The sequence below is a fragment of the Dermacentor silvarum genome, chromosome 10 (assembly GCF_013339745.2).
Source record: "Dermacentor silvarum isolate Dsil-2018 chromosome 10, BIME_Dsil_1.4, whole genome shotgun sequence".
Classification (NCBI taxonomy): domain Eukaryota; kingdom Metazoa; phylum Arthropoda; class Arachnida; order Ixodida; family Ixodidae; genus Dermacentor; species Dermacentor silvarum.
Window position 1 is genome coordinate 27967623 of NC_051163.1, and position 18359 is coordinate 27985981.

Genomic DNA, 18359 nt, shown 5'->3' on the forward strand with positions numbered 1-18359 from the left:
CGTATTTGATTCATATTTGAAAAAGTTGATATTCGCCCACCTCTACTCGCCATTCTTCCCAACGCAAACATCACCTTCGTCCTCTCAACATTTCTGCATCAACCTCGCGCTGTGCATCCGCCTGATTTGCTGTTTGCATTTCGGTATAGCGCGTTAACGGTGTACATAATTACTTGGCACTAAAGTTGCGACCCGTTTGGTGCATAAACATTGCATGAGAATACACATTGCATTAATGTTGATTCCGACAAGCACATTGGATGTGCCGTAATTTCTTTTACGCTACGATGCCATAGAATGCTGGAGGGTGTCCGATGTTGCGATCGGTAGTCCTGCGACGTTGATGGATTCTTCCATGTGTCACTACCACAGCCAGATTTGTTGCAACCACCCTTGACACGATCACTCTCTGCAGGGTGCAAGGCAACCAAAAGCAATGCATTTTTTTTTTTTAATGTGCATGCAGCAGTGCGGAAGGTACTGGAACAATCACCACCCATCAGAATCAGCATTATCACCGTTGTCATCACGAAATAGCAGCAGAGCAAGTTTTTGTTTAAGTTGGAGACAACGCATCATTTTATTACAAAAACTCATAAGCAAAGTTATGTTACATGCTAAGCTAAGATCAATAGAGCCACATCACGTTTCCAGCTAATGATAGTCGTGTGTACGTCACAGGACAAACAGGTGAAGCAACTAGTCTAGGCATGGGTCATATCCCTGCTCCCGATAGTTCCAGTGTTGCTTAATAAATGTGGAATATCAAATACAGTGGTCCTTATGAAGGTTCACATGCGGCCATAGCAATGAAGAGCTGTCGGAGAGACGATGACTGACGTCAAGCATAAATTTACATTCAACAAAGGTAAACTCTGCAGGTATCATCCTCTTGCAATTACTATAATGGAAGGCATGCCACATTCATTTTGAAAATTCAGGTGCACATTACGTTTAAGTGTAGATTGTTTCCCGACTTGAACCGATAAATTATGAGTGTGCATTAGAATAAATACTGCAGTGGTGTTTGGGTGTTCTGCTTCCACTTGAATTTGCCGAATAATTCGATCAATTCCACTGCTTGCGTCAAGGTCCAATTGATGAAAGTCGGCTGTTCTTCAACCTAAATTTGTTTGAGGCCACCGTGCTGTCAAATGGAACTGAATTTTGCTTACCACTGCACTGGCTTTGCCACATGTACGAGTATGACCTCTTGTCATTTCCAAGTCTGGTCCAGACACTATGCAATGGACAATTTTAATGTTGAAAATATACTTTGCTTCAGAAGATCAACCTTTTTCAAAACTGAAAATTTACTGACATTTCTAACATTGCTCTACAGGAAGAGTACGGTGCACGAGGTCGCGGGATCGAATCCCGGCCACGGCGGCCGCATCTCAATCGGGCGAAATGCGAAAGTACCCGTGTACTTAGATTTAAGTGCACGTTAAAGAACCCCAGATGGTAGAAATTTCCAGAGACCTCCACTACAGCGTGCCTCATAATCAGATCGTGGTTTTGGCACGTAAAGCCCCGTAATTATTATTATATTAGGAAGAGTACGGTGGAACAGGAGAGAGAGAGAGAGAGAAAGAACTTTATTGAAGAAAAATAGGGTTAAGGGGGCCGGAGGTTGGGTAGCTCCGTCGATAGCTCGGTTGTTAGAGCGGTGGACTGTAGGAGTGCTATTGGAGAAACAGAGAAGGTGAGGCTCAGCATTTCACTGCTACTGTTGTTGCAATTAAATATTTGGACAGCCTTGACATACTATCAATGCAGTGTGTGGTGCCACAAAGTGTGTTCCAAGTCGCCAACAAGGAACAGTAAAACAATTCCAAAACAAACATCATAATTCATTTTTATTAAGTTTTCAGGTGCTTGCAGAACTCAGTCTATATCATCCGTGTGAATTGTTTGATGCTCTTCCCAGTCTTCCACTGTAAAAGATGAAAGGCAAAGGTAAAATTGCAGGTTGTCGTCACAACCAGTTCACGTGCTGAATCTTCTTCGGCATAGTTAAACCTTGTTAATACCGACGTCACACATGACAAAGTATTTTCGTTGCACCAGATGTTTGTTGTAACTGCATACACCGATATTGGCTGGAAGAAACCATTGTGATCAGGTCTATTCGAAAGAAACAAGCATGACGACTCCTCTGACAGGCCAAATAATGTCTCCTGTTGATTTTGATCTGTGTTGGTACATCAAACATGAACAACACTGAATCGCAAACACATTTTGCGCCATTGTGAATATTTTCATGCTATAATAATGATGATGAAAAATGGGAATATGCAACCGTGCGATTGCACAGGATCATCACGTTGGCTTGCCGGTTATGGACAAGCCATGTCGATCGGTATTAGGCAAAACCTGCATGCGCATCAAGTTGCTCTTGCTGCTACTTCTTTCTGGGGTTTTACGTGCCAAAACCAGTTCTGATTATGAGGCACGCCGTAGTGGAGGGCTCCGGATTCACTTTGACCACCTGGGGTTCTTTAACGTGCACTACAACGCAAGCAGACGGGCGTTTTTGCATTTCGCCTCTATCGAAATGCGGCCGACACGGCTGGGATTCGATGCCGCGATCTCGTGCTCAGCAGCGCAATGCCTTAGCTGATTGAGCCACCGCGGCGGGTTGCTCTTGCTACTTAGCAAGAGTAACTTGATGCGCGTGCATGTTTTGCCTAATACCGTATTTAATTTGACAAAAAATTTGACATTTTTTAACCAAAATGCATACTTTGAGCTGTAAGCAAACAAATACTTGCTTCGCTGTAACTGATATTGTCTCGAGTCTTCCATTTTTTTGTTTCGTTATAGCAGTAGAATACTCACTGAGCATGACCAAAAGGTTTACTCTGTTACACTCGTGTTCATTGCATTGAGGTTTAACGGTAGTGGAGAGGACACCTTAAACAAAATTGTCAACAGACTGTCCAGCAAGCAAGTACAAATGCTTCATTTGCATGGATTGATCAGGGTAAACATTCAGAGATGTTTGTCAGCGATCACCTCTCGTGAAGAAAACTTGAGTTGGTGATGCCTCTAGTTAGAGTAGTCTTCATTTGCATAGGTGGCACTCCCTGGTGGTGAAGCAGAGGGACATGACTCTCCTCTTTTCCTATCCTGCCTTTCACTTCTTACCACTGGCTCCCTTATATTCTTCCACCTCCACACTGGTTTATGGATAAGCTGTGTGGCATCAGCCAATCATTTTAGCGGGTGCTCAAGAGACCAGGCACAGTAGGGTTAACTCTTAAAGGGAACATAACAGCAACACTTGTTCTACTTTACCAAAAGACAGGGTCTCATATAGATGCCAGACAGATACCTGTGGATATGAGTACAGCTTGCACACCTTCATGTTACATCTCAGCTACAGTCTGGGATAGACTGTACAGTACGAGCTGTCCAGCAAAGTGACAGAACACTTACTTTGGCACTCTCTCGAGCAGTAATACACCGGGTCCATCTTCTGCTGAACACACCTGTCAATAGATGGATGACACATTTTAACCATATTGCAGCACAGAGACAGAAATGACAATGACGGCACTTTCCAAATAAGAAAAGCTCTCTAAACGATGGGCAGCACTAAGTTCACTTAGACAACTCCAGTGGAGTTTCCTGCGTTCTTTTACAATGTCATCATACCTCACCTTATTGCTATGCAAAGTCGGGAAATTTGGCTGTGTCATGATGTCATACGACAGGTGTCACATTTAGAGACCAGCTTTGGTACCGAACTAAAATACCATGATTGTTTCCCAACTTTCACTCTTTTCGAGTGACACCTTCGTTTACGCGGGAAAAGCATGCCCCCCCCCCGCCCCCAGCAGACTTTCTACAACTTCAAAACGCATGTCAATGCTCGTTTAAAGCAAACTAAGCCAACCAATTTCGAATTTCGCACTCAGACAGTGGTGCAGGAAAGACCACGGAGGTGCATCGCTGCAGCTGCCTGAGCTCCCAACGTGGCAAGCACTTACAGCGAGCACTTTTTGAGCTTGACGCCTTCGCTCTTGCTGCAGTTGGCACACTTTCGCTGCGTCGTCTTCGACACAGCGGCAGCACCATTGGCCGACAGCTTCTTGCCCGCAGCCTGGACTTCCTTCGGCGGTGCCGCCTTCGGCGGTGGCCGAGACTTGGCTCTCTCCTGCGACGTTGCTACCTCTTGAGGCTTCTCGGGCTGCTGCGGAGCGGGAGGCGTCCCGTTGCTCTCTATTTTTAGTTTGAGTCGTTCTAAGGCAGCAGCAATCTTGCTGGCCTTCTCGTCGTCGTCCTCAAAGTTGATTATCTCGGGTTGCAACTTCGACTTCGGCGGCGGCACTGCACCATTCTTCATGAAGACAGGTTGCGGTCGCTGCGTCGCCTGCGTGACATTGATGGAGAGGGTGACGCGAGGAGTCTTGCGCGTCTTTCTGTTCTTCCGCGAGGAGGCAGGAGCATTTGCAGCGCTCTCGCCAGTGTGGGTTTCCAAGGCGTCGTTCAGCATTCTCTCCCTGTACTTTCGCTCCGCGGCGTGCAACAGGGATAATACCTACCGGAAAAACCAAAAGAGAGAATTTAAGGTCACCACTTTGTGGCATTAGGTAGCCATCTTATGCTCTTTGCTGTATGCAAATGAGGTAAACTACATATGCTTGCCATTGTATCAACATTGAACTGTGATGCACAACTTTGAGCAGTAGTTGACAGGCATTCTATGTTACATTGCAAGATGATTAATTTTGCAAAGGCCTTAAGATTGAACAATACTGTGACATCGTAGGAGGAATATGCTGAATGCAGCCAGTAGCATCTACCTAAAGCTTTCAGTGTAGCCATATTGCCTGAATCAAAGTGAGTGTTAATTACTATGCTTGCTCAATTCAAATGCACAGATTTTATTTTTAATTTTTTCTACGAAAAGGGATTATAAAGCTGCCTGTACGTTAAAATCGAATACAAAGCCAAAACGTTTGCGGCGTCGACTATTGCCAGAGTTAGTGTCACCACATGATGATGACAGAAGTTCTTGCGCAGGCTGGCAGTGATGTTGTGCCACTATCATTTTGAGAGCTCATTTAACTAAGGTATTTTACATGCTAAGCTTCCAGTGACAGAGTTGTGTTACACGTATTTGGCATTCTGGAGACTTGCACGAGTCACAGGACAAACTGGTGAAATGCTTAGTCAAGGCATGCGCCACCATCTCGTCCGTAAATTATGCAGAGTCGTTAAAATGCGCAATATTAAATGCAGTGGACTGCATGGAGGACAACATGTGATCCATAGATAGCGATAGAGAGAAGTCCGAAAGACTGCAAACTTAAGTGTGGATAAATTTTCATTCCATGAAGGTAAACATTGCAGGCTTTTTATCTTGCTCCGATTGCGAAAATCACGTGATATAAGATATTACCTAAAAGAAGAGTGCTCGGGCTCTGCATAGGGGCGTGCGAGCACAGTCGAATCCACATATAATAACATTCAAGCGGCAAAAAAATTATATTGTTATATAGCCTATAATTGTTATAGCTGGGTTATACGGACATCAAAACATTTTAATTAGACAGGAAGAAGTACAGTCGAACCCTTGCAACATTACTGGCACGCTCGGATGCAGCAACGAGTAACCGCTCGTTGTATGTGGTCTATGGTAAAATAAACCACTTACTACAATGTTCCCATGCTGCGTTATTGGTTATAACGCTTAAGTCTGGCTACTGGGTGTCTGCGCCACAAGAAAAAGGAACTAGAAATCCTGGAGAGAAAAAAGAAAGAAAAAAGCAAGCCGTTGCATTTGTCTGCATGTCGCGCACTCCGCACGGCTTCACTTCATCGCCTGCCTTGGTTGCCTCTCTCCCGTCTCCTGAAACACAAGATGACAACGCCGATGGGCACCGCAAGGAAGGCCATTGGCGCAGTCGACTCGTGTTTCGGAGGAGTGGAAAGGAGACTGGAGTGGCAAAGCCGAGGCACAAGCGGCAACGCAGCTGGGTGCAACAGCACACATCTTTTTTTTTTTTTTCTTCTTCCAGGATTCTGTTTCTTTTCCTTTCAGCACAGACACCCAGTATACAGACTCAATTGTTATAGCCAATAACGCGGCATGAGAAAATTGTAGTAAGTGGTTTATTTTACCACAGTGCCACAGGCTGCTTACTGTTATATATGATATATTGTTCAAACCGGTATTGCTACAAGTGGGTTTGACGGTATGTGAAAATGTTTTAATAATGAATCAATCCAGCCTGCAAACCAAATAGTCACTATATTCATGAATAAGAATATGTTTTGAATAGTTTTAGAATATTTTAGTATCTTGAACTGTGCACAACGAAACATAAAATTGAAGCAAAAGTACGATAACTTCTATTCTTGTGACCATAGTAGACGTAGAACACGAGAGTATACGTAGCGGAGCAAGCTATGTCACTCAGGGTGGAGCCACATTTTACCGGCTAAACTGCGATCATTCCCACTCTCCGAAGAGTCCTGGGTATGCGAACAGACTGCGCATTTGTTGCTAATGCTTAATTCGTGAATGTGCAATGTAAGGAGAGAAACATGCTAATTACTAATACTAGGATGCAAACACTGTTTTATAATGGTTCATTATTCAAAAAGACTTCGACGTCCGATTCAATGCACTTCTGGCACCATTCGCATAGTACTCAATTTGGTCTCAAAACATTACCATTCACACACACCTTTATCCTGCAGTCACCACCTACAAGTCTAAATGACAGCTCTTGACCTGTTAGCTTAACGGTTTAAGCATATGGACGGGGCAATCGCCACACACCTTAGGCTGGTGCCAAAAATTATAGTCCTCCGATGCAGCATCTTCAGAATCGGAGTCTTCGTAATCGCCCCTGACAGAGATGGAATCGGCTGCAACAGCAAAAGAATGCATAGTTCGGGGTACAAGTGAATTGCGCTTTCTGTATGAAATCATACCCGGACACTGAGCACTCGTATATAAAAAAAACTTGCAGGTCCAATGCAATATTGGAATCTAAAACGATACAAGGCTCGTTTGAGTTGACGAGCTAGTGGCAGCAGCGGATGACTTGAGCACAGCCTCGTCGTCTGAAGCTGTTAGAGTCACGAAGAGCAAAGTGATCTATGATACTTGTCGAGGGAAGAATGTTGAAGAGATGCGTATGTGTAGAGAAGTACAACACAAATCTATACACTAAAGGCTTCATGCCCTTTGGGTCACAGTGGCACATCCATTCTGGGCAATCGGCCAAGGAAGGAAGGAAGGAAGGAAAATAAGAGGTGAAAGGCAAAGAGGTTAACCAGGTTAAGTGTCCGGTTGGCTACTCTGCACAGGGAGATGGAGTAGGGGCAGAAAAGATTAGAAAACAAGAGAAGATTAAAAAGAAAAGAAAAAGAAACGCATCAGTCCGCACATTGTATAGTTTTTCACTAAGTCCTGTTTCTTTAAAAAAGCGTACTAGCGCTTTTAAAGCAGTTCGTTCCGACGTCGGCTGGGACCAGGGACCAAGAATGGACACACACCCAGTAGTCCAAGTTTGTCTATATCATCATCATCAGCCTATATTTATGTCCACTGCAGGACGAAGGCCTCTCCCTGTGATCTCCAATTACCCCTGTCTTGCGCTAGCTGACTCCAACTTGTGCCTGCATTTCCCAACTTCATCACCCCCACCTAGTTTTCTGCCTTTCTCAACTGCACTTCCCTTCTCTTGGTATCCATCCTATGCATTACATGGCCTGCCTTGCACCATTTTTTCCCTCTTAATATCAACTAGAGTATTGGCTATCCCCGTTTACTCGCTAATCCACGCAGCAGTTGTTTTGTTTGTGCTCGGTGCAAAGCTTGTTGAGGATGAAGAGCACCGTCTACATGGCGATGGACGGACCATCTGTTGGCGATCAGCTCACGGGCGAAAACATAATCGGGATGTGCGCGTGGCAGTGCAAAGCGTGTCGCAAATGAAGGCGCGTGCCGCGAAGCAAGTCACGAGGCCTCGATCGCCGCTGCGAGAGCCAATGAGTCACGATACGACGAGAACTTCAGCTTCCACTCTGCTTTTCTGCGAAATAGCAACATGATTTGCTCCTTCATTCACTGAATATAGGTGTGTTGACGTAGTAAGCATTTGCTTATTGTTTTTTGGATACCCTCAATAATTCGACATTCGGTAAATTCAGGCATTTCTTTCGGTCCCATGAAATCCGAATTAACGAGGCTTTACTGTATAGTCCAGAAAATGTGGTAGACACAGAAAAAGAAAAAAAAAATTTAGGTACTTACATTCATCACCCGAGTTGTTCGAGACATCACCCAACATGCAAGTGGCACATAGCTGCTCAACATGAAATGGACAACTGAAAATGAGGTGGTCGCTCACGGCAAACATGATGTCATGCCAGTTCTTGATACCGTAGTCACCATCACTATCATCACTGTGCTCGCTACTACTGTCGTCCCTGCGTCACGAGAAAGACAAAAGAATATGGCAACCATTCATTCACTGTCTGGACATGTGATCGGACCGCTTACTTTTGAACCTCGTGGCGCATTTTACACCATGGGCTGGCAAAACAGAACTCGCATGAGAGTCACTAGCAATATAGTATTTATACCCTTTAACTTAGGAATCAATGACTCATTGAAATGATATTCAAGCTGGGATCTCTCGACTGGACTCAAACGCACAATATCAGACAGGGACAGACTCACTAGACATCATGGGCTAACACTCGCTCGAGCTCACTGTGATTCACGCAATCACGCACTCGACTTGGACTTGTGCAATCATGTGCTCAATCCTGCTCCTGGACAAAGTCGGATTAAACTGAAATCATGCATACTGACTGGGATGTAGATTCACTGACACTGGCTCTGACTTGCGGCTGCTTCAGCTCGCCTCGAATACTCTGATACAGATTTACGCTAGTGACGATTTGCCTCGACTTTGTGGGCGACTTTGAGTACACTTGTGAGTGAGTGTGCTGGCATACTTTTTTTGCGTGCAAACTACGTGAGCGTCCACCAAGCAACACTTTTCACACCGGCCAGCATATCTAGTTACGTTGGAGACAAATACACAGCTAACAAGTTCCAGACCTGTAAATTTAGGAGACTTGTCAAGCAGAAAATGGGAGAGGGATAACAAAAAGCAATCAAGCAGGCAAAAAGAAAGAAAAAAAAAAGCGATCAGGGTGTTGCTTATTGAACAGCTTAGATACCTTGTACTAAACATTTACAATGAAGTAATCCCGTGTACTGCCATCACAAATAATGAAGATAAACAGATATAACGTGGGGTTGCATTTGATAGCTTCCTGGTAGACATGCCGAGATATGCTGCTGGGGACACTTATTGGCTATCTCTATTTGTTAGTGCTATGAGACATGTGGGTGCCAGGACACTGTACTGGCTACACGATCGGCACACATTGCAAACTACATAAGTACTTTTGAGAGGACATACATTGTGCACTGGTATCATGATCAGCCCAGCTTCGATTACACCGTCTCTGTGATTGGCCCAGTTTTACTTGGCTGGATAGCCATCCACACAAAATGATGGGGAAGAGGCCAACGAAAACCTGGCCATAAAACGAGAGGTGCAACTCACAGATCGGCACCGCTGAAATCCATGAGATCACTGGGCAAGACTGCGACAACGTCCACAAATTCCGTCTTGCGGTCGGGCGCCTGGATCATGACCTGCTCGACTTCTTCACAGTCGGGGCTCTCCCATCCGTGACAACTTTCCTCGAGGAACTTGAAGAATATCTTGCGAGGGCAGAAGTCATCTGGGTAGGGCCAGTAGGAATTGGAGTGGAACTTTTGATAGAAGTCCTTCAGGGAGCAGTCGGTGGTGTGCACCCACTGCTTAAGGATAGCCACGACGCCCGCGGCGAAACGCCCGTACAGCGGGGCGGATATGTAAACCTGATGAGAGAGAAAGAAGACGTTTTCACCAGGAACTCGTTCTGGTTACCAATTCCCGATTCAATGGATCTCTTAGTTCCTTTACAGGAGGAATGTCAGAATTCATGGCAGTTTTTGCGGCAAAATTTTAATTGTTTTGAAATGTTTTCAAGGCCCTGACAAAGCATTTTCGAGAATTAAAGCACCACAATGCCTGACAACTTGAAAACCCCACACTGCCTTAAGAAATGAACACGCATTTTTCAAATGTAAAAATGTGCTCACTGACCCTTTTTCACATAAGCCATTACCCACCACACAAACAAGGTGGATCCCTACCACAAAGATGCTAATCTGATCAGATTCGCTTGACTCTTGTTTTGCGTAAACCTTGCGGTGAGATACACAAATCTACTAAGGTCCCCTGTTCCTTGTCATGTCAGTTGGTTTTTTCTAATTTTTGTGTTCACAGGTTGGCATGTATACATTTAAAACCAATGTAGCTGGCATGAAATTGCATGCGTTGGCACATAGCGTGCAACACACATGCATTAAAGGCCGAGAAGAATCCTTGGGAGCTACTGCAAAATGAAAGGGCAATATTAACAGTGTGCCGTTCGATAATTTGCACTCCCCTTGCAGGACTGTGTGGTGTTCAGTTACCGACTGGAGCCGTAAATTTTGACAAGTTGTCGGCGCCTCCTCCAAACCAGAACTAGCAAAGCAACAAGCGAAGTAGCCATCGACCACGTCCAAACCACAAAACAAACTAGTGGCAACATTAACTTTTTAATACTTAACATAGCTAGCACCATTAAGAGAGTATGACATATAGTGTTGCAACTGTGCACATCTTGCTATGTAAATGAAACTCCGGTAATCAGAACATATTTCTTCGGTCCCTCAATTTTCCATTTAATGAGATTCTACTGCAGGTCAATATGAAGTAGGGTACAACAAATCCACAACATGTCAGCAACCTAAGACAGACTTGCACAGATCTGCACCCAAGCTGGCTATCAAAGTAACGCACCTGTAATTGCATCTTGATTGTGGAAGTAGGTTGGCCAAATACTGTTCTATAAGAATCTCTGCAAAAAAAGTACACAGTTATTAGAATTCACATGCAAACTTACTAACCCTTTCTGGTCCAATGATTCCTGTAGGAATCACAATGCCTCACAAGGTGCACCTGATCTAGGAAATAGTCAAAATGAAAACTAATGTGAGAAATAACAGGCCCAACAGCTCTGATGGCATAATTTGTGAAGACTTGCCACAGACCCCTGGCTTTTTCTGGAATTTTGGAAATGTCCACATGTTGCGGCGCACTGCAATTAGGCCTCAGCACTGAAGCCTATGACCTAAGGCCGGCTATGTGACTCTGGAGGAATGCAAACGGTCTTCAAATAATTTGGGACCATAACGGCACACACTTAGGACTGCAAATTTTAGGCATCTGATATGTCACAAGCTGCCTACTTATGCACTTATAATGTGCAGAGTTCATGATAGCTGTAGGGGTGTGTGAAAATTCAGAACTTTCCAAAAATGAAGTGAATATTAGTTTTTGTTTGTCCGTAAGCATATTACTGTTTGCAGAATGCAGAATACCAGGTTACCAGAGATGTGTATGGCATCAACAATGCTGGTAGCGAAATCTTGTGACGCAGGGTTCAACCAGAAAGCATAGAAAGCTAATGCTACAGTGTGACCTAGGGTATTCTACTTAACTGCTGGTGTAAAGTGTTCGTAGTGACATTATCGTTAATATGCAGTCCTTTAACAATTTTTCCTTCCTTCAATTTTCCTCCAACAAAATATATTTAAAAATGCGCTGAAGTTGGACAAAGCGTCACAAGATGTCGCTACCAGCTGTACTACTGCCGTCCATGGCTTTAGTAACTCGGTAATCCGTAAACGGTAAGAAGCTTGCAAACAACCTAGAACTCTCTATTGGCCTATTCAATTCAGTTTTCCAATCATATAGTCACTATTTATATATGCAAATATTCTTGAAATAATTTTCTAATATTTGAAATTGTCAACTGTGCACAATCGAGCAGGGTGTCGGAACGAAATGTTCTGGCTTATAGTTTCGTTCCACTGAAAAAAGTTCCGTTACGATTCTGCTCCACAACGAAAAAAAAAAAAAAAAAATTATCCATAATGGTTTTGGTTCACACTCAAACTTTTGAAGCAAAATAACGATAAAAACATCGTATTTATTTTTCTCAATAAGTGAATTATGAATTCTTAGATCATGCTCAGTGCCTTGACTCGAGTCAAGGCACTGAGCATGATCTGAGAAACGGCACACTCACTGAAATGCAAGAGCACTATTCCAATGAAACGAAGTTGAACGAATGATAAAACTTTGGTTTTAAAGGGGCCCTGAACCACCCCTCAGGCTTGGTGAAATAACATAGTTCGCGGGTAGCATATAACATCTCAGCCAAGTTTTACTGTTGTAGGCGGTGCGTGGCGCTTTATTACGTAATAAAGCACATTCCACAACGCAGCTGCTATTGGTCGCTGCGGTCGGCTGCACCGCGGCCACTGCCACAAGTCCACTGGCTGCTCGCTGTGGACAACCACGTTCGGCTTACATTTAGTGCGTCGTAGGCACCAAAATCTGAAGTCGCGTCTATGTTAACATCCAAAATGAAATTTGAACTGCGTGCCACAGTGACATTTCAAAGGCGGATCATTGTGGCTCCGCCCCACTCCGCCGTAGCCTTCGTGCAAGGCATTGAAGGAGGAAGGGGAGCACAGCGGAGGCCGTGTTTGATTGCCAATAACTCCGCTTCTGCTGAACGCGTTTAAGTACTTTTTGCGGCCAGGTATTTCTGAAATAGCCTATTTTTTCACTTCAAATGTCTTTCTCCACTTGGATAAAAAGTGGTTCAGGGCCCCTTTTACTGCGGACTTCTGATTTGGAGCAATTTTTCGAGCATCAGAAATTTCATTTTGGAGCACTTTGGAGCAGGCAATTTGGCATTTGGGAGCAGCTAATTTTTCACATCCTGAAGTATTTCGAAAAAGCGAGTTGCAATTTACATTCAACGACCTGAATAATTCGTACGTTCTTACGAGAAGCTTGGTAAACATTTCCATCCATTGCAGATCTCGTGGAGAAAAAAAATGCTCTTCTGTGCATGCGACACACACAAATTGATATCGTTTCATATATTGCTAGTTTTGCCAGATGTCATTCGGTATATCCAGAAATAGCAATGATGGACACATTGGCGGCATGCAGTTATAATCACATGGCATGCTGCGCTTTAAACAAGCTACAGTAGAACCCCACTGTTACGTTCCCGGGTGCTGCGTTTTCCCGCCTGTTACGTCGTTTTCGGCCGGTCCCGGCATAGGACCCAATGCATTGGTAACCCTGCTGTTGCGTCGCAAATGTGGGACCGTTCCCGCATCACTGTGAACTGCCACCCCGCGCAGCCATTATTACTTTTCATATCGCTTGGCTTGGTAGCTTGACGATGGGATTGGCTGACCAAAGTGACGGGGGCGACACCTATGACGTATTTTCGGTTTCTGCCAGCAAAACCATGGCCTCTGAGATCCGTATTTGCTATCTAAAGATGGCGTCTATGACTCGTTGGGGCCCTAAAATTGGTTTTGGCGCATAGATGTTCCGTATAAAGTCCAAGGGCGATAACGCTGTCGCCGCATGCTGTATGTGCGAGTGAAAGCGTGCGAGGAGAGCCGATGACCGCGGCCAAATCTCGCGCGCAAGAAAGAAAAACAGGGAGGAAGCGTGCCTTCTTCCGTCCAGTTCGAGGCACCGGCGAGGGAGTGAGGGGGAGGCAGGGAGAGCTGGCCGTATCTTGAAGGCGATCTGTGTTTGGGGCAGAGTCTAGGCAATGTAGGTGCGTCGGCGGCTCGTAGCTTTGTGCGTGCTGTGTGTTCTCGGCGTTCAGTTTGCGTGGAAGCGATAGACACCTGTAGGAAGGTCACTTCGTTCGCTGCTCCTGCGGCGCATCCTCACGCCAGCGTTTGACAGCGCGTGTCCGCGCTTATAGAGTGTGATGTGTTCATGTTTGCCTGTGCGCGCTGACACCATGCTTGTTAATATAGTAAATAAGCGAATGTTTACAAGTTTATACGGACGATAAAACTAATACTTACTTTGTATAGCTGCCTACTAATTTGCAATCGCAATCGATGCTTCGGCGTTCGGGCGAAACTACGACTTTTTTTTCACACGTAAGAATTAAAATAATATTGTGTGCAGTTCAACACTACTCTCATTTCTCAATTTTTCCTGTTTCTCGGCTATTACGTTTTAATTTTTTTTTCTCGGTCCTGTGAAAAATGTATCAGCGTGGTTCTACTGTACTAGCTGCGTTTCAGGAGTAGATTACGTCCGCCGATGAATTGCCAATTGACCTTGAAGCCACAAGCCTCAGCAGAAACTGCACTTTGCCGTCGAGCTGCCTTGCAAGGCAGACGCTGCGTCGGCGTCGTGCGTGGCGCTGTGGCTTAATTGGGACGCACGCGCTAGTGCTGTTTCATCTCCTGTTCGCAACTAAGGCTCGCCCTATCATCACATTGCACGATTTAATTCCCCGGTGGTGCAATTGTCCGGCGATAGACACTGTCAAATCCGAGACTGTTTGGCGCAGTTAGACGCAATCTTCGTCGATTGTATCAGGATGGTGCAGTAAATCCCATTTGGCGCACTTTGGCGCAGGAGTGGAATCATTGCTATAGTATAGTTACATTTTCGTTTCGTTCTGACACTACAATCGAGTATGATATTGGGTCAAAAGTGCGCTAAATTTAATCCTGGCATGGCCCACAGTAGACATAGAAAGCACAAGAAGTTGTGCAGTGGAGTGCACTATGTTGTTCAGGAAGCCAAACTTTTCCTCCTAAGCTGCTATAATTTGCAATTCACTGAACACTCCAGAGTATGCTAACAAACTATTTGTTCTCAGAAATGTATGTGCACTTTTAATAAACAAAGCCTCATGATGTGCAATCTAACAACAGACTCTAGCTAACGTTGTTCCGTATAAAAAGCTGTGAACTTTGTTTTATAATAGTGGTGAACACAGCTCATTATTTGAATAATACTCTGTACTCTATTGCACTATACAATTCGTATTTCATTTTGTCTAAAAAAATTACTATCCACTCACCACCAGACAGAAGGCACTGGTACATTACAAAACTACACTGAAATTTTTTATGGTCATTCTAATGCACAAAATATACATTTGTGAAGACAAAAACGAAATCTGGACCAGGAAGGGTTAATTAAACTCGTGTTATCAATCAGGCATTAAGACAAAAAGATTGCGACAAGAGCAAAACCGTCACGACGAGCCACAAACTTTACGTACCTTGTAAATTTGTTGTAGAACGGGTCATTTGCTGCATAAGAAAAAATTTTGAACACTTCAACACTCACTTCTGAGTTCCGACTATATTTCAGCAAGCAACTTTATGAAGCAAAGAAAAAGCCACATGCTGAACTTACATAGGGGTCGTGTTCCTATCTGGCCCTTCATATCTTTGCTTGCCGTAACACTTATAATGGCCATTAGGAAGTCCTTGGCTTTCCCAAAACTATCTGAAAAAGCACATGAATAAAAATTGTTTTACAAACTACGCAGTATGGGAATCGACATTAGTCACTTATTTAAGAATACCTTACAGGCCCCCAGAGAGGCATTCAGTAGTGAGATCATTTTGTGGGTAATCGTCTGTATAGTCTCTTTTGGGATTTCACAAAATGTTACCAGATGGTGCAACATGACCATGTAAGGGGAGCAATTGTTTGCGTGATGCAAGTGTGCGCGTGTGACGACAATGACAAGATAGCAATTGTACGACGACGCTTAAAAAATGGCAGGGTGATGGGATTGATGACAAGAGCGTAACGACAGCAACATGGCGACAACGAAAACACTACGGCATGACGGATGATGACAATGGCAACCCACAAATCATTTGAGCATGGCTCAGATGATTTGAGCACGGCCGTTTTCTGTTCCACTTTTTTCTTTCATTGGTGTTCTACTTTCCTTTTCTATTCTTGTATGACTGTCGATTCTTTTTACTTGGCCTTCTCATTACATGCTTCAACTAGATTTTTTTTACTCGTGTTTCATACCTAAATACTATGTACTGACATATATGAATATATTCTGTATTGACAGCGTAGCATCACAAGGAACAAACACAGACGGGTCAACACAAGCGTTGCCTTTCAACTAAAGGTTTATAACCTTTTAGTAATAAACCTTCGTTGAGAGACACCGTTTGTGTAGTTCCGTCTATTCCTGTGTGTGTCTTTTCTTTGTGCTGTTACACAGTGAATGTAGCCCATCTTTCCCAGCTTTGTATTTTTGTGCAGTATATAGTGCATTGCCCAACTGCCATTCTCTAAAATGAGAGTCGCAGTATTGTAAATAAATAAATTTTCCACTATCTACACTAAACTCTATCTACTAAGTAACTTGATACCTTGTTATCTACAAATGGTGCATTCGACAGGTCGCTATCAAGCACTCCTGCAGTATGCTTTAAGTTCGGCTGGTCAAAATCGAATACTTGGAACATATTCTATTGGTTCCTTTGGAGTTCCACGCTCCAGCTCAGAGCCCTCAGATACGCACGGGCTCACCTTCAAGCCGGGACCATGACCGAGATACGACAGAATAACTTTTGTCACATGGCCCCTCAGACTGTTTTGAGAGCGGCTGATCATCTAGCTAGGCCAGGCGTTCCCTGGCTCCCATCCTTAGAGGGGCTCTGCATTGTTACTAACTCAGCCGGAGCATGGTAGACGCCGGTCAAATGTGCCAATTTTTCAGACTTTGAGGTCAACAACGCAACCAGCAACACCAGCAGTAATGACTTTTCAGCACAAATTATGTTGCTAACCTCTTCAGGCAATAGGAAAACCAATATGGCAGGCGTCTCGCACCTGAAAGCTTCAAGAAAGCTAGGCTACACAAGTATTCTCACTGTGGGACAAACCCAGCTTACAAGATTATTGCACAGCAGCTGACGGCAATCTGCCAAGGCACAGGCTTGAAAGAAATACTACATCTTCAGGCGGCAGTAAAATATGTGTGTTGCGACTCGGGCATTACGTCTCCGCGAGATTTCAAAGACTTTGGGACACCGGAATACCTGATGCTAATAGAACAGGCGCCAACACCGAGACTCAAATTTGTGCTTGAGGTAACAACTACTGCCGGAAATCGGAAGACTTAAAAGAAGAGAGCCTTCACTTACCTTGCGTAAAATTGGTGCAGATGTTTATATATGCATATTCTATTAACATCTCGAAGATTTCTACAGGAGCACCGAGTCTTTCCTTGAAGGGGCAAGAAAAACAAGCATGACATTTTCCGCATGTAAAGGCAGTGCGCCAGAAATACAGAGGAAATGGCAACTTACCAGGGATTCATATGTGAAAATGTGTTTTTTTACGTATTCTCTTAGACTTATGACCATTCGTACCCAGTAGTTTCGAGTCTAGGAAGAGAAGATGCGAACGTGTGTGAGCAGACGCCGGATGTAAACACGAGAAAACGCGCCACGCTTTCACAAGATGTAAAAGGTCAAAAGAAAGAAGAGAGAGTATACAGAATTCAACATGAGGCGAGAGCGACAACGTATTAACAAAACAAGCTGTGACAGTGTGAAATAAAGTACTAGTACTGCCGATAAACATGCGCACACAAAGGTATACATATAAACACACACACCTGTTCGTGCCACATACACTTGAAGGTGTCAATGTGTGAAAGTAAATATTCGCTGTCTTCGGGACACACTTCGCGGCTGAACATTCCGCCGACGGACGTGTCAAACTTGATCCAGCGCATCTGCGAGGAAAACACCAACTCCCGATAATTATACACCGCGACCGAGCAGTTGTTGCTGCAACTAAAAAAGGCTGCTCGAAACTATTCGGGCATCTTGACAAGCAACAAAAGGCACACACTCACAGTGACCGTGTAGCGTTTGCAGTCTCTATTTTTTTCCCCAGAAAGTTTAAACAAACAGCGATAGCAGGGGACAGTGTTGGTCCCGTAGGCGCCTATCCACAGATGTCAACATGCGGACCTCTGACAACGCAAGATCGACTTCACAGTTAAACTCGGTCACAATAGGTGGCGACGAAAACGAGCTACCTAATTTACGGCCTCTGACAAGCTGACACAGCAAATTCGTCGATTAAACAGACAAAACTTGTCGAGGAAACACAACAACTACGGTCGCACAACGAGTTGGACGCACGTTGAATCGGTTTTGATTTGGTGCTGTCACCTGGTGCTAACTTCCAGAATAGAGACAGTGTAATACAATGCCGTACTGCTCCGTTGTTCAATATTTATAACAAGCATTATAATAAATAGTCATTTGTTTACTAATGATAAACAATGCTTATCACCAGTAAACAATAAAA

At 44.2% G+C, this 18359-nt stretch overlaps 1 protein-coding gene across 1 annotated transcript; it reads right to left on the reverse strand.

Annotated features, from left to right (window-relative positions):
* Window positions 1–1840: 1840 nt before the first annotated feature.
* Window positions 1841–18214, reverse strand: LOC119432020 (uncharacterized). Its single transcript, XM_037699468.2, has 13 exons — window positions 17899–18214; window positions 17656–17775; window positions 17345–17422; window positions 17180–17261; window positions 15414–15506; window positions 15277–15307; window positions 10941–10998; window positions 9609–9928; window positions 8279–8454; window positions 6797–6885; window positions 3996–4546; window positions 3442–3494; window positions 1841–1937 (listed from the first exon to the last, which is right to left on the reverse strand). Exons 2-13 carry the CDS (start codon window positions 17773–17775, stop codon window positions 1888–1890), a joined length of 1701 nt encoding a protein of 566 aa, XP_037555396.1. The 5' UTR covers window positions 17899–18214; the 3' UTR covers window positions 1841–1887.
* Between the last annotated feature and the right edge of the window lie 145 nt (window positions 18215–18359).